The sequence below is a fragment of the Pristiophorus japonicus genome, chromosome 9 (genome assembly GCF_044704955.1).
Source record: "Pristiophorus japonicus isolate sPriJap1 chromosome 9, sPriJap1.hap1, whole genome shotgun sequence".
NCBI classification, from domain to species: Eukaryota; Metazoa; Chordata; class Chondrichthyes; family Pristiophoridae; genus Pristiophorus; species Pristiophorus japonicus.
In genome coordinates, this window is record NC_091985.1 from 122,735,294 (window position 1) to 122,749,529 (window position 14,236).

At 42.7% G+C, this 14,236-nt stretch overlaps 1 protein-coding gene across 3 annotated transcripts in view; it reads left to right on the forward strand.

The window, feature by feature from the left end:
• etaa1a (ETAA1 activator of ATR kinase a) overlaps positions 1–12,327 on the forward strand; it is a 30,340-nt gene extending 18,013 nt beyond the window's left edge. For 2 of the 3 annotated variants that reach the window (XM_070889792.1, XM_070889793.1), the window contains exons 4-6: positions 896–996; positions 4,683–7,012; positions 11,035–12,327. In XM_070889792.1, coding sequence (XP_070745893.1) covers positions 896–996; positions 4,683–7,012; positions 11,035–11,162 — 2,559 coding nt within the window. In that variant the 3' untranslated portion in view covers positions 11,163–12,327. Of the gene's footprint in view, positions 1–895; positions 997–4,682; positions 7,013–7,127; positions 7,284–11,034 lie in introns of all 3 variants that reach the window. The other variant, XR_011595036.1, reaches the window with a different exon arrangement.
• Positions 12,328–14,236: the final 1,909 nt, after the last annotated feature.

Consider the following 14,236-nt stretch of genomic DNA (forward strand, 5'->3'; position numbering starts at 1 on the left):
CTGTATTCGTTGCTCACTATGCGGTCTCCTCTACATTGGGGAGACCAAACGCAAATTGGTTGACCGCTTTGCGGAACACCTCCGTTCAGTCCGTAAGCGTGACCCCGAGCTTCCAGTTGCCTGCCATTTTAATTCTCCGCTTCACTTCCACTCTGATCTCTCTGTACTCGGCCTCTTACACTGTTCCAATGAAGCGCAATGCAAGCTCGACGATCAGCGCCTCAGCTTTCGATGAAGCACTTTACAGCCTTCTGGCTGCAACATTGAGTTCAGCAATTTCAGTCCATAACCTCTGCGCCTCTTCTTTTCCGCTACATGGCAGCTGTTGATGTTTCTGGCATTCTCCTTTACACCTCATCTAGTCAACTTTTGCTTCTTAACTTGTCCCATTACCATTTCCCTTTGCCTTGCACTATCATCCCTTTTATCATTTAATATTTCCTGCCTATCATAGATAGATATTTCATTTTATTCTTTCCTCCTCTTTCCCCCCCCCCCACCCACCCCAACACCCCCCCACCCATTCCCTGCCTCTGCACTTGCTTAAAATCGGTTATATCTCTAACCTTTTCCAGTTCTGACGAAAGGTCCTCTACCTGAAACGTTAACTCCGTTTCTCTCTCCAAAGATGCTGTCTGACCTGCTGAGTATTTCCAACATTTTCTGTGTTTATATTAAATGAGAAGGAAGTTTGATTACCTCTTTCAATTCTGCGTTTTCACTTAGAATGTACATGATGACAATTTTCCTTTGTCAATAGATATTCCTCTCAAGTGGAATTCTTCTGTAATCTAGTTTCTGTACTTTATTTTCTTAAACATATTTAAACGGTAGAAATATCTACAGAGTGGCACTGTTAATAATTAATAGTCCAATTTGTTTTTGGCATAAGCAGCGATCTTCCGAAGTATCTTTGAACAAGTGGCTAGGTGAGGATGCAATCCAGTGTAGCCCAACCGTTTCTTTTCGAGAAAGGGTCAAAGCAAATAATTCAAGGTATGTGCCACTAACAGACTGTTTTATAGCATTCAGAGAGGTTAACTTAAGACTGGGTGTTGCATTTACTTGTAACAAGCAAGTTTTTCTGTGCTGTTATTATGGAACATTGACACATGCGTCAATTAAAGAAATATATAATGCTCTGCATCAATAGGTTTTATATACAAGTTGATTTATTAAGGAAACAATAAATTTTGTGACGTCAAGATACTTGGTTAAAGTTGAACTTTTCTGCATTTTATTGAATGGATTATACAGTGTAGTGTTTCACAGGTGAAATTGCTATAAAAAGATGGTTTACGATGAAAATACCACTTTCTGATGTCACGGCAGCTCAAAATGACACAGCAGTTTAATGTATTCAAAACAAACAGTGTTGATTTTGTTTAGTATCCTTGTGATATAAACAGAATTTGTTACTAAGAAATGTGATATACACTGTTAAAATAACTTCCACGGTTCATTTGTATTTGAGAACTGTTGATTGAAAATATGTTTAGATTATTTGGAGCAATTTGTGGGCATGGTTTTCCCACACCTGAGTGTGTGTGATGCTCAAAATTGATAACTGTTCTAATTAACGTCAACCATTATAGAGTCCTTGAGTAATATCCTGAAATTGCCCATTCACAAAGCTGAACTAGAAATGCTTCAATGTCATATAAATCACTGAACTTTAGGATTTTTTTGCTGGGGCAGACTGACCTTTATTTATTTAAGTTTCCTGGGACACTCGGTTGGTAATATAATTACACCATTGAGTCCCCGATCAAATCTAATGGAACTCGAGAGATATTTCAAGTTTGAAAACAAAGCTCTTAGCTTGTTTACTTACAAAGGGCCCAAGTTTCGGCCTCAGTTGCTCCTGATTTTTTGGAGCAACTGGTGTAGAACGGAGTATCTTAGAAATTCAAATTCTCGGCATTTAGTTTGCTCCAGTTCTAGTCAGTTAGAACAGTTTCACTTTGGAACAGAATTTTCTTTTCAAAAGGGGGCGTGTCCGGCCACTTACGCCCGTTTTCAAAGTTTCGGCAGTGAAAACTTACTCCAAACTAACTTAGAATGGAGTAAGTGAAGATTTTTGTACGCTCGAAAAAACCTTGTCTACACTTTAGAAAATCAGGTGTAGGGAATGAGGGGGGGGCGGGGTTTAAAGGGAAGTTTACAAACATTAAACACTTCAGTTTTACAAATAAAAAGCCATCATCAATAATAAATGATAAAAACATCAATAAATCAATCAAAAAATTAATAAGAAACAATAAAAAAAAATCAATAAATAAAACATTTTCTACTTACCGACTGCAGCACCCGGAGCCCTCCAACAGCGTGCTGGGATGCCCCCCCCCCAGTGTGTCTCTGTCAGTGTCTCTATCTCTCTGTCTGTCTGTCTGTGTCTCTCTCACTCTCTGCCTGTCAGTGTCTGTGTTTCTGACAGCGAGGGGGGGGGGGCGGGGGGTAGAGGGAGAGAGGGGTGGGCAGGGGGAGGGGAGGGAGGGAGGAAGGGGGGGAAAGGAGAAGGGGGAGGTGGGGTAAAGAAGGGGGAGGTGGGGTAAAGGGGAGGGGGGGGGGAAGGAAGGAGAAGGGGGTGGCCGGCAAAGGAGAAAGGGGAGGGGGGGCTGAACGGGCCAGGCCCAAGACTTCGGGCAGGGCCCGTCCCCAGCACCAGATTTACAGGTAGGTCGGGAGCGCGTGTCGGGGTCGGGAGCGGGAGCGCGGAGGGAGGTCGGGTCCAGTCTGGGGGGGGGGCGCGTGGGCGGTTGGGAGCACGGGTCGGGTCGGGGTGGGGGGGGGGGGGAGGAGGGGGGTAGGGAAGGAGCGTGGGTCGGGTCGGTTCGGGTCGGGGGGGGTAGGGTGGAGGTGGGCAGAGGGAGGTCGGATCGGTTCGTGTCGGGGGCAGGGGGAGGGAGGTCAGGTTGGGTCCGGTCTGGGTGGTTGGGTGGGTCGGGTCAGGAGCGCGGGTCGGGAGCGCGGGTTGGGTTGGGGGCGGGGTGGTGGGAGGGAGGTCGGTTCGGGGGGGGGGGGAAGGGAGGGAGAGGGAGGTCAGGTCGGGTGGGGGGGAGGGGGGGAGGGAGAGAGTCGGGTCAGGGGTCGGGTCCGGGGGGGGGGGGGGAAAGCGGGAGTCGAATCGGGTCGGGAGGAAGCAGGAGCTGGCCGTGGGAGGAGCCTTATGCACGCAGCCCCAGTGAGGCCATTCAGCCAGGGCTAGGGGCTGCATGCTTCGGGCCCCTTCCACACAGTTTTGGACGCTTGGAGCTACTGCAACATGCGCGCCCACTGTAGCACGCATGTGCAGAGGCCCCGGCACTGTTTTCAGCGCAGGGACCTAGCTCCACCCCTTACAGCTCGTGCTGCGCTGCGCTGAGGGCCAGAGGACCTGCAGGGAGCCGGAGAATTTGTAAGTTTTTTTTAGGCGCACTTTGTGAGCCGTTTATGAGCAGTAACATTTGGCTGCATTTGTTCAGTGTTATCAAAGTTAACTTGGTTTGAAACCGTTTAATGTTGTCTAAAATTCATGGCCATTTGGAGAGGTGAGTTATGTTGTAGCATTATGCTACATGTCCATTTATTTTAATGCTATACCGTTGAAGAATAAAAATCAGATAATTTGGGAATAGTCCAATTTTGATGCTTTTTCTTTTATTAAAAAAGAAATGATTCTAAAGCTTCAGACCTGCAGATATCAATGTCTTATCATTTATATATTTGCATTGACCTGAGAAGAGGTCACTTTCTCTAATGTTTACACTTTGCTGCTACTTCTGCCCTGTGTGCATCTTGTTGCTCTCGACACATGTATTTTATGTAAGCTTCCTCACTTCCTGGTTCCATTAATTTTTACTATCTGTACGCAACTCTGATGCCTGTAAATTTCATTTGTATGCGTCAAATCCCCTCGAGAATGAAGATTGTTAATACAACAAAATTAAAATTTATCTCTTTCGTTACTTTCAATTCAAGAGCCAGTATGTTTTTCTGAGGCTCATGTGAAGGCCCATTAATTGCTCTGGCCCCCATTTATTGATTTTTTGGAAGTGCTACTTTGCCATTAACATTTGGCTGTTTGGCAGAAACCTACAGACATTTTAACTCGCACTAAGGACACTACTAAATGGAGAGGGTGGAGCTTGTTTACATGTATAGAAGCATGGCTTTTGCCGAGTCAAGATTTCATACAAGCGATTTGATTTCTTTAAAATTAGTCCTTCAGGCTTGCTGTACACAACTTTAACTTTCCATTCATTGCTCAACAATAATCTGGTATGTGTGCAAGTTTATGGAGGCATGGAAACATTTTGAAAATGCTGCAATTATAAATCTGCATGTACACAAATTATTCCTGTCCCGTTTTATTGTAATCAAATTTCTTCAGGATAATTTGACCTAGCAACATAATAGGGGAATGTACATGAAAAATTTCAGTATTTGAGCAAGACTTAACAAAATCATGACGTTCAACATATTAACACATCTATTGTCAATTTAGACTTCATTGCTTGCTTGCTCACACAAATGCAGTGTGATGTATTGATTTTTGCTAATTACAGATGAAGTTTTGTGACTGGATTAGAATGTCCTTAAAATAGGAAGCAAAATTAATGTCTGCATAAAGAAATTCATTTTTTTTAAACTTTGCTTTAAAAGCAGTATGTGAGAATTTGTCAAGTTTTTATTCATTTTAGATTTCAGAAGAATACAGAGGAAGAACTGATGAAGTTAGCAAAAGAATTTGACCGAAACATGGCGGAACAAGATGTCGGTTATGGTCAAGAAGCCTGTGAAGTTAGTCGAACTCTAGGTTATGAAGATTCAGAACAAACACTACATATAGAGCGGCCAAGCTATACCATTTCAGCATTGGAACAGATACCTGAGTCAGCTAAACATAGTACAGGCAGTGCCCTTCCAATAATAGAACTACACAGTCAGAATAGTAGTCAGAAGTCACTGGATCTCGAAGCTGAAGCCGCTGTCAATGCCTTGTTTGATGGACCCACCCAAAATGCCAGTCAACCTCTGAGTCAGGGCCTCTCGGGAGATGACATTTCAAGTCCAAAGTTAGCTGGATGTCATACTGCCAAAGCAGTCACAACATCTGTACAAGACAACATTGATCATGGCAAAGGCACTAATATAACTATGGTAGAAGAATTAATGATTCCCTCTTTCGTTTCTAAACAAAATAGCCCTCAAGCCTCAAAATCATTTGAATTAGATCCAGGTAAAGATCCACTCTTTAGCAATGCAGCAAGCTCCAAGCATGGCAAAGAATTTGTTTGTGAAAGCATCACTACAGATTGTGAATTGGACCAGCAAAAGGAAACTAATGTTCAATCCAAAGGCAGAACAGCAGCACCTTGTACATTTGAAACAGTCAGAGAGGATGATGGGTTTGACGACTGGGCGAATGATGACTGGATGGAAGACGACTCCTTTGTAATGCAAATTACACAAAACCCAGAACTTATTGCCAATCCCAAGGAATCTACACACTTCCCAGATCAGTCAAGTCATACCTCGGATGCTGCTAACCACAAATATGCAAAGACATTTAATGATATGAGCAAGCCAAAGGCTACTTCTGGCATAGTATCATTTATGCAGCATGTGCAAAGTCCTGTTGGCAAACCCAAAGACACAGAAATGGTGCCCAAAACCTTACAATTCGGAAAAGGATCTGAAAAAGCAAAGCCAAGGTCTACTTTTACCCTACAAATCAAATCTATCAATAAACTGACCGAGCAGGAACCTCTCAAAAGTCAACAAGCTAAAGACTTTAAAAGTGTGGTTAGCACATTAATAAAAAAAGAACAGAGAAATTCTGAAGAAGTTCCAAAATCTCAATGCAGTTCCCATCTGTTTAACGTACCTCTAAGGGAATCGACTTTCTTGTCTTGTACAAAACCTTTTAACCAACAGTGGTTGTATAGTGGCAGTGTACAGAAGAATACAATGGACTCCCTTGTTTCACAAAAGCTTGTTTCCACTGACTGTTCAGTGCTTGCAAAATTGAACTCTATTGATCAGCTGGGATCTGAAAAACCCTCTAGTGCTGGTTCGCAGAGAAGAGTTGATGTAATGATGCAAAGTGCTTTACCTCCGTTTGCAGTCGATGACTGGAATGATGCAGAGTTCGATGATGAAATTCAAAATATGTTTTGTGAATTGGACAGCCTGTGGGAAACTGGCGATGACGACGATGATTTGAACAGGATGTGCGATGACGTAGAAAAGTTGATTCAAAGCCAGGGCTCTGAGGTGACTATAACCAATGAAACTAGAGGACTAAAAATAGCAAATAGTAACCAGACTATAACTAACAATGCAGTTTTGACTTCAAACATGCAAAAAAATCAATTTACTGAAAAGCTGGATGGGCAGCAAAAGCATTTAAATCAAAATCAATCTTCTGTTGCGCCAGCAAGCAAGATCTGCTCTAGAGGACGGCTAGTAGCAAAGCAAAATGCTGTACCTTCCAAGAGGCCTCCACTAAAGCCTACAGGTTTGGCATGCACGGTGTATACTACAACTACACTCCCTACACAAAGCCACCATTTGAATTCTGTAAGCAATTTCCAGGGAAAAGCTTTGTCAAATACCACCAACATGTGTGCAATGAATTTTAACAGATCTAATTCTGTGCCTGGCTCTGGAAATGCTGTTGGCATTTCAAATGTGCATCGGGCTTCAATCACTGCAAACCTTGGCCGTGGCCAGAAACTGTGTACATCCACTATAACCATGAGTCACACAGCCCCAAAATCGCAGGGTACTGCTGACATTACCGGAATTCCTCGGTTCACCTTCACTAAAATTACTGATTCTTCTGTGATTGGTGTTCAAGGGAACACCAGTAGTCATGTAACACACAGTGCAAAGACTTTTGGCAACAGAGATCATGTAAAAAGCCCTATGGAAAGAAATGTTCAGTCAAACACATTTCCTACAGCTACACGATATCCAGCGATGCCTCTAAAGAGACATTTTTCTGACTCTACTTTACAGACCAAAGGTGAGGAGGCCTAGTTTAGTTTCCAACATTTAATGTTGAATTTCAGTAAATTGTGATAATACCCTAATTATCATTAGATATTTTAGTAATAACTAATCATATCTTGTTTTTCAAGCAACACTACTCTCAAGCAAATGTTTCAGCAGGGATAATTGTCTGACTTTGCACTGACAATAGGGAACCTTACCAACAGGCTTCAACTAGCAATTCAGATGCACACCTGAATTTGGGACACGAGCTCCCAACCACTGAGGCTCCCTGTCAGCACGAAGTGAGGAAAATGATCCCGTCATTTAATGAGTTGTTTTGATCATGTAGTCGGCATTTAAAAATTCCCTCATTAATTTGTTCCCAGTATAAAAATTAATCTCTTGATCGCTTATGTTGTACAGATGTGGTGTTGTTGTGACTGTGCCAGTAGAAGTTGGTTTTCCTCCAACCCGCATCTCCCCCCCCCCCCCCAAACAAAGGTATAAAGTGGTGCTTTTCACATGCTGTTTTTAATGTAAACTGGACAAGCAATGTAAACATGATGCTTGATTTTAAAAGGGAGCATAATAACTAAGGGATGGTTTGTTTTAAGAATAGTTACGGTAAAAAGCCAGAGTGTCAGAGGACTAAAGGGTGCGTGGAGGGGAATGCAAGGCTAGAGGAGATTTCAGAAGATGGGTTAAGGAGAGGGCGTGGAGGAATTTTGAAGGCAAGGCTTTAAATTAAATTTCATGCACTGAAGGATAGGGAGCCAGAGCAAGTCATGGGTTCAGAAACATAGAAACATAGAAACATAGAAAATAGGTGCAGGAGTAGGCCATTCGGCCCTTCTAGCCTGCACCGCCATTCAATGAGTTCATGGCTGAACATTCAACTTCAGTACCCCATTCCTGCTTTCTCGCCATACCCCTTGATCCCCCTAGCAGTAAGGACCTCATCTAACTCCTTTTTGAATATATTTAGTGAATTGGCCTCAACAACTTTCTGTGGTAGAGAATTCCACAGGTTCACCACTCTCTGGGTGAAGAAATTCCTCCGCATCTCGGTCCTAAATGGCTTACCCCTTATCCTTAGACTGTGACCCCTGGTTCTGGACTTCCCCAACATTGGGAACATTCTTCCTGCATCTAACCTGTCTAACCCCGTCAGAATTTTATATGTTTCTATGAGGTCCCCTCTCATTCTTCTGAACTCCAGTGAATACAAGCCCAGTTGATCCAGTCTTTCTTGATAGGTCAGTCCCGCCATCCCAGGAATCAGTCTGGTGAACCTTCGCTGCACTCCCTCAATAGCAAGAATGTCCTTCCTCAGGTTAGGAGACCAAAACTGTACACAATACTCCAGGTGTGGCCTCACCAATGCCCTGTACAACTGTAGCAACACCTCCCTGCCCCTGTACTCAAATCCCCTTGCTATGAAGGCCAACATGCCATTTGCTTTCTTAACCGCCTGCTGCACCTGCATGCCAACCTTCAATGACTGATGTACCATGACACCCAGGTCTCTTTGCACCTCCCCTTTTCCTAATCTGTCACCATTCAGATAATAGTCTGTCTCTCTGTTTTTACCACCAAAGTGGATAACCTCACATTTATCCACATTATACTTCATCTGCCATGCATTTGCCCACTCACCTAACCTATCCAAGTCGCTCTGCAGCCTCACAGCATCCTCCTCGCAGCTCACACTGCCACCCAACTTAGTGTCATCCGCAAATTTGGAGATACTACATTTAATCCCCTCATCTAAATCATTAATGTACAGTGTAAACAGCTGGGGCCCCAGCACAGAACCTTGCGGTACCCCACTAGTCACTGCCTGCCATTCTGAAAAGTACCCATTTACTCCTACTCTTTGCTTCCTGTCTGACAACCAGTTCTCAATCCATGTCAGTACACTACCCCAATCCCATGTGCTCTAACTTTGCACATCAATCTCTTGTGTGGGACCTTGTCGAACGCCTTCTGAAAGTCCAAATATACCACATCAACTGGTTCTCCCTTATCCACTCTACTGGAAACATCCTCAAAAAATTCCAGAAGATTTGTCAAGCATGATTTCCCTTTCACAAATCCATGCTGACTTGGACCTATCATGTCACCTCTTTCCAAATGCACTGCTATGACATCCTTAATAATTGATTCCATCATTTTACCCAATACCGATGTCAGGCTGACCGGTCTATAATTCCCTGTTTTCTCTCTCCCTCCTTTTTTAAAAAGTGGGGTTACATTGGCTACCCTCCACTCCATAGGAACTGATCCAGAGTCAATGGAATGTTGGAAAATGACTGTCAACGCATCCACTATTTCCAAGGCCACCTCCTTAAGTACTCTGGGATGCAGTCCATCAGGCCCTGGGGATTTATCGGCCTTCAATCCCATCAATTTCCCCAACACAATTTCCCGGCTAATAAGGATTTCCCTCAGTTCCTCCTCCTTACTAGACCCCCCGACCCCTTTTATAACCGGAAGGTTGTTCGTGTCCTCCTTCGTGAATACCGAACCAAAGTACTTGTTCAATTGGTCCGCCATTTCTTTGTTCCCCGTTATGACTTCCCCTGATTCTGACTGCAGGGGACCTACATTTGTCTTTACTAACCTTTTTCTCTTTACATATCTATAGAAACTTTTGCAATCCGTCTTAATGTTCCCTGCAAGCTTCTTCTCATACTCCATTTTCCCTGCCCTAATCAAACCCTTTGTCCTCCTCTGCTGAGTTCTAAATTTCTCCCAGTCCCCAGGTTCGCTGCTATTTCTGGCCAATTTGTATGCCACTTCCTTGGCTTTAATACTATCCCTGATTTCCCTTGATAGCCACGGTTGAGCCACCTTCCCTTTTTTATTTCTATGCCAGACAGGAATGTACAATTGTTGTAGTTCATCCATGCGGTCTCGAAATGTCTGCCATTGCCCATCCACAGTCAACCCCTTAAGTATCATTCGCCAATCCATCTCAGCCAATTCACGCCTCATACCTTCAAAGTTAGCCTTCTTTAAGTTCTGGACCATGGTCTCTGAATTAACTGTTTCATTCTCCATCCTAATGCAGAATTCCACCATATTATGGTCACTCTTCCCCAAGGGGCCTCGCACAACGAGATTGCTAATTAATCCTTTCTCATTACATAACACCCAGTCTAAGATGGCCTCCCCCCTAGTTGGTTCCTCGACATATTGGTCTAAAAAACCATCCCTTATGCACTCCAGAAAATCCTCCTCCACCGTATTGCTTCCAGTTTGGTTAGCCCAATCTATGTGCATATTAAAGTCACCCATTATAACTGCTGCACCTTTATTGCACGCACCCCTAATTTCCTGTTTGATGCCCTCCCCAACATCACTACTACTGTTTGGAGGTCTGTACACAACTCCCACTAACGTTTTTTGCCCTTTGGTGTTCTGCAGCTCTACCCATATAGATTCCACATCATCCAAGCTAATGTCCTTCCTAACTATTGCCTTAATCTCCTATTAGGCCATTTAGCTCCTCGAGCCTGTTCCACTATTCAGTGAGATCATGCCTGATCTGTGACCTAACTCTATCTCTTAGTAACCTTGGTTAACAAAAATCTATCCATCTCAGATTTAAAATTAACAATTGACCTAAGTCAACAGGGACAGGGGTGCTGGACGAATTGGATTCAATGTGGCAGGGATACTGGTGACTGTTGGAGATTGTGGAGATGGTAAACTGGTTGAGGATATTGGAGTAATCAAGTACACGAGTAATCAAGGTGACGAAAGCAGGGCTCGGTGCTTTAGGGTGCAGGAAGGCAATATTGCACAGGTGGAAATCATTTTTAGTTCATTCTGTACAATGAATATCCACTTCGACAATTGAGCAATTTAATTGATTGTTTTCAGATGGTTTTTATGGTAAAATAATCGTACCTGGGGTCTGTCAGCTGACCATTTTTCAAAGTTACGATTAGCTAAATTGACACTATATGATTAAATCAATTGAATTTGTGCAGCTAAGCTATTTATTGTCTTAAAGGATATTGCTTTATATGCTTTTCATTTGTTCAGTTGTTGAGACAGTGGAGGAACCAGTGGCAAAATGTTCCCTGCAAGAGATTGAAGAGAAGAAACGGGCAGCATTAGCTCGGAGGAAGATGAAAATGCAAGCCGACTGCACTCATCTGTCATTGACTTGATTTCACAGATCCAAAGGATGACTGTTTATTGTAAGAATGTAATGAAGGAAATAGCACTCTGCTGAAGGAGTGCACATTTTCTTCCCAGATAATCTGTGTCTACGTCTTATTTTCTCTCTGCAATGTAGCTGGAGAAATAAATAGAGATTTGCGTTGGCTAGTAGGAGAATGAAAGCATATTTGTTATAATTAAGTTATTAAAAAGTGCATTGCAGTATTTATCCCACTGTTGTGTTCCTAATATCATGACTTAAAAGTCTTTGCTTTTTTTTCTCCCTCTCTCCCATCCTCCTTTGCCTCCTCTTGAAGGCACTGACCCCTTGCTGCGTGACTATTTGACCGTGGGAAGCATTGTATCTGAGCCCAATCTTGTCCAAAGCCCATATGTGCAATTCAGCAGTAGGGGTGAGGGGTTACTAGTGAGCAGGAGAAGGAACCCTGTTATTTTTCCCTTCTAACTCGAGGGCAAGGAGGTTAATTGAGGTTTTGCTACTGCCATCTATTTGAAATAAACTCACTTAACAAAGACTGGGGATTGAAGCTGGGACTATCCTGGTCTGTATGGATGAGCCTTAATCAGATGAGTCATCAAAGAATCCTACCTGAAAGCTTTCTAGAAACATTTTAGTCATTTGGCTTGGAAATGTTGATGCAAACCTAAGCTGAATTCCTTGAGAGTTATAACCAGTCACTGGCATCGTCTTGTCAATTTTCTCTAATTTAACTGCACGATTATGAGCTGCCCCAGACATTATTTCAATAATTTGTCTATGATTAATTTGTTGGTTCTGTACAAGGGTTTCTATTGTAAAGAAAGTTTGTTTAATGCTTGTATGCTGATTTTAATTTCTTATTTCTGTTACGTTTGTCTTGCAATTTTATTTTAGTGTTTTAAAATGTCTTTGATTCAAGTTCCTCTGGCAGTGTTCTGCTCAAGGCATTCACCTAAAATTTCTTTGTACATGATTTGAACTTTGCCATTAACCCATTAACTGTTGCTCCAAAAAAGTACACCGAGGAATCATAGAATGATGCTACGATTTTATGTCATTTTCTGCCATGGAATTTTATGTTAATGTGTTGACCACTGTACCACTGCTAAACTCCCTTTCTGTTTTTCTTCAATTATCAACTGCGCATAGTAAAAGTCCAGCTCTAAAATGCAGTCTCGGACAAATGTTTCAATTGTATTCAGACTGCCATGTGACTGAAGGTCTTGTGACATTTTTATTCTGTGTCCGCTGTTAAAACAACTGTGCGACAGTCTGTGACTTTCACGAGTAAAAAATTTTACTGCATAAAACTTTTTCTATTTTTTTCATAATCTACCTCAGAACACGGATATTTAATGAAAATATTCTTGATGCTGGCCCACACAGTACAGTCGCTAATTTAATAACTGTCTTCTAGTGACATACGAGGAGTACTTTGTTATTAAATATCTGCACCTTTTTAGTAAAATTGCTAGTTAATAATGTTGTAGTCTTGTTTGCACTACATTGTTTAAGATCTAGGCTTCTAAACATTAAGTGCTGCCAGAAAGCAATTGCACTAGTCCGAATCTGTACCCTTAGTATTTGCAGTATGTTTCTGCTGCGCTATGTACATAATACTTTGGCAACTGTACATATGTAAGTGTTTTATGCATACCTGGTGCTTTTTAACCAGTGTCTAGACATCTAATAAAAAAAATTGAAGGAGCCATTTGGTATTCTAAAATGGCAAACTAATGTACCTTGAATTTTGCTCATATGCAGTTCCATTTATTATTCCTCAGGGAATAATCTAGTTAAGTTTCTATATTTGGTTGAGTGCGTGATAAAATTGCAGCAATGTACCATATTGCAAAACAGCCGTGAAGATTTTATTATGCTAAGGGTGCAGTATACTTTGACCCACTATTGCTGTCCAGAAGCAGACTTTGATTTGAAGAAAATTAAGATTCTGTATAGAAACATAGAAACATAGAAAATAGGTGCAGGAGTAGGCCATTCGGCCCTTCTAGCCTGCACCGCCATTCAATGAGTTCATGGCTGAACATTCAACTTCAGTACCCCATTCCTGCTTTCTCGCCATACCCCTTGATCCCCCTAGCAGTAAGGACCTCATCTAACTCCTTTTTGAATATATTTAGTGAATTGGCCTCAACAACTTTCTGTGGTAGAGAATTCCACAGGTTCACCACTCTCTGGGTGAAGAAGTTCCTCCGCATCTCGGTCCTAAATGGCTTACCCCTTATCCTTAGACTGTGACCCCTGGTTCTGGACTTCCCCAACATTGGGAACATTCTTCCTGCATCTAACCTGTCTAACCCCGTCAGAATTTTATATGTTTCTATGAGGTCCCCTCTCATTCTTCTGAACTCCAGTGAATACAAGCCCAGTTGATCCAGTCTTTCTTGATAGGTCAGTCCCGCCATCCCGGGAATCAGTCTGGTGAACCTTCGCTGCACTCCCTCAATAGCAAGAATGTCCTTCCTCAGGTTAGGAGACCAAAACTGTACACAATACTCCAGGTGTGGCCTCACCAATGCCCTGTACAACTGTAGCAACACCTCCCTGCCCCTGTACTCAAATCCCCTTGCTATGAAGGCCAACATGCCATTTGCTTTCTTAACTGCCTGCTGCACCTGCATGCCAACCTTCAATGACTGATGTACCATGACACCCAGGTCTCTTTGCACCTCCCCTTTTCCTAATCTGTCACCATTCAGATAATAGTCTGTCTCTCTGTTTTTACCACCAAAGTGGATAACCTCACATTTATCCACATTATACTTCATCTGCCATGCATTTGCCCACTCACCTAACCTATCCAAGTCGCTCTGCAGCCTCACAGCATCCTCCTCGCAGCTCACACTGCCACCCAACTTAGTGTCATCCGCAAATTTGGAGATACTACATTTAGAACTGGTTTTAAATTGGCTCCATTGTGAAAGTGGGGAAATACTGTGTAATGTGGGCATTCAGCAACCTGCTTGTTATAAGCAGGGGCGAGTGGGTCGTGACTGTGTCTAATCTCATCCATGAGTCCCAAATCCTGCTCCTCTTGACTCTATTCCCACAAAACTGCCA